Source organism: Poecilia latipinna, unplaced genomic scaffold (genome assembly GCF_001443285.1).
Source record: "Poecilia latipinna isolate Pla-1442-1.1 unplaced genomic scaffold, P_latipinna-1.0 Scaffold2910, whole genome shotgun sequence".
NCBI classification, from domain to species: domain Eukaryota; kingdom Metazoa; phylum Chordata; class Actinopteri; order Cyprinodontiformes; family Poeciliidae; genus Poecilia; species Poecilia latipinna.
In genome coordinates, this window is record NW_015115526.1 from 84,673 (window position 1) to 86,005 (window position 1,333).

A 1,333-nucleotide genomic window follows, 5' to 3' on the forward strand; every position below is an offset into this window, starting at 1 on the left:
TGTGTGTGTGTGTGTGTGTGTGTGTGTAAAATATGTTTATATTTTTGTACAGTTTTGGCTTCGGCTTCAAATGTGTTGCTCCCTCAGCAGTTGGCCTTTTTTCAGTCTGTATATTTCATTTAACAATTTATCGGTTACTAAATTAGATGACAATTATTTTAATAATTGATTAATCACAATTAATTGTTCCAGCCCTAATTTACAATCTGGTGTAGCTTATAAAAATGATAATTTCATTTGGTTATAACTTTTATATTTTGCTTCTAGGAAGCCCAAAGTTGATAAGACAAAGCCTAACAAGGACAGCGAGCAGGAGGCCGCTCCCAAGACGATGAAAGGTTTCCTGCCAGAAACAAAAAAACGTAAAAAGCGCAACAAGCCTGTTTTGGAGCCAGCAGGGGACAAATCGGCCCCAGTCACCAAGCCAGGGGAGCAGAAAGGAATGACCAAAAAGAAACAAGACAAGAAGACTAAACAGAAACGACCGGCTGATGGTTCTGCTGCTTCACAGACCAACCCGGCCAAGAAGAGCAAAACGCAACCTGACAGGAAATCTGGCAAAAAGAAGAAACCCAAGCAGAAGAAGGGAGGAGAGCAAATGTAATGTGGACTATTTAAATTGAAACAGAAAATAACATTTTAAACAAAAGCTTTTTTTTTTCCTTTATTGCTACACATCAGGTCTAACTTGTATGCTTACTCCAATATATACAAAATGAAAAGTGGAGATTTGTAGGGAGTGTAGTGAAAGATTATTTTTTTCTAACATGTGACTGCTGTTGATATAAAAAAAATGACTGAAACAATAAAAATCTACTTCTCTGCCTTTAAATCCACCAGTTTCTCATAATTTCAGCTTTATTATGCAGCATGATATTCTATTCAGCATTAAATTAAATTCTCATTTCTGGCATTGTGCTGCTCAGGGTGGCAGCCCGTTGGAGTAGCTCTGTATTTTCACTAAGATTTTTTTCTTTTTTCAAGCTTTTGTTTCTGCCTTCCTGAGGGAAATATTTCTTTATTTTGGACAATCATTCTTTCTTGTTTTGGATGCTATTTAGTTGAACTGATTTTTGCCAATACTTTTCATACTTTGCTCTTTTTTTATATTTAATTTGTCTTTGGAATCAAAAGTTACATGCTGCAGAATGTAACTTTTACAAAAAAACATGTTCATTACATATTTGTTAAAATTGTGAATAATAAAGTTCATTTAAAAAGAGACAATGTAGGCACTGTACAAGCTAATCCTCATCTAGAGTCCCTTGATTATATTGACAGTAAGATAGATAATCTGTGTAAAAACATTAGCTCCTCTGCCTTCTTCTAGTGC

At 35.0% G+C, this 1,333-nt stretch overlaps 1 protein-coding gene across 1 annotated transcript in view; it reads left to right on the top strand.

Annotated features, from left to right (window-relative positions):
- mybbp1a (MYB binding protein (P160) 1a) overlaps positions 1-836 on the top strand; it is a 45,593-nt gene extending 44,757 nt beyond the window's left edge. The window contains 1 exon segment of the mRNA XM_015022002.1: positions 268-836. Coding sequence (XP_014877488.1) covers positions 268-604 — 337 coding nt within the window. The 3' untranslated portion in view covers positions 605-836.
- The last annotated feature ends 497 nt before the right edge of the window (positions 837-1,333 follow it).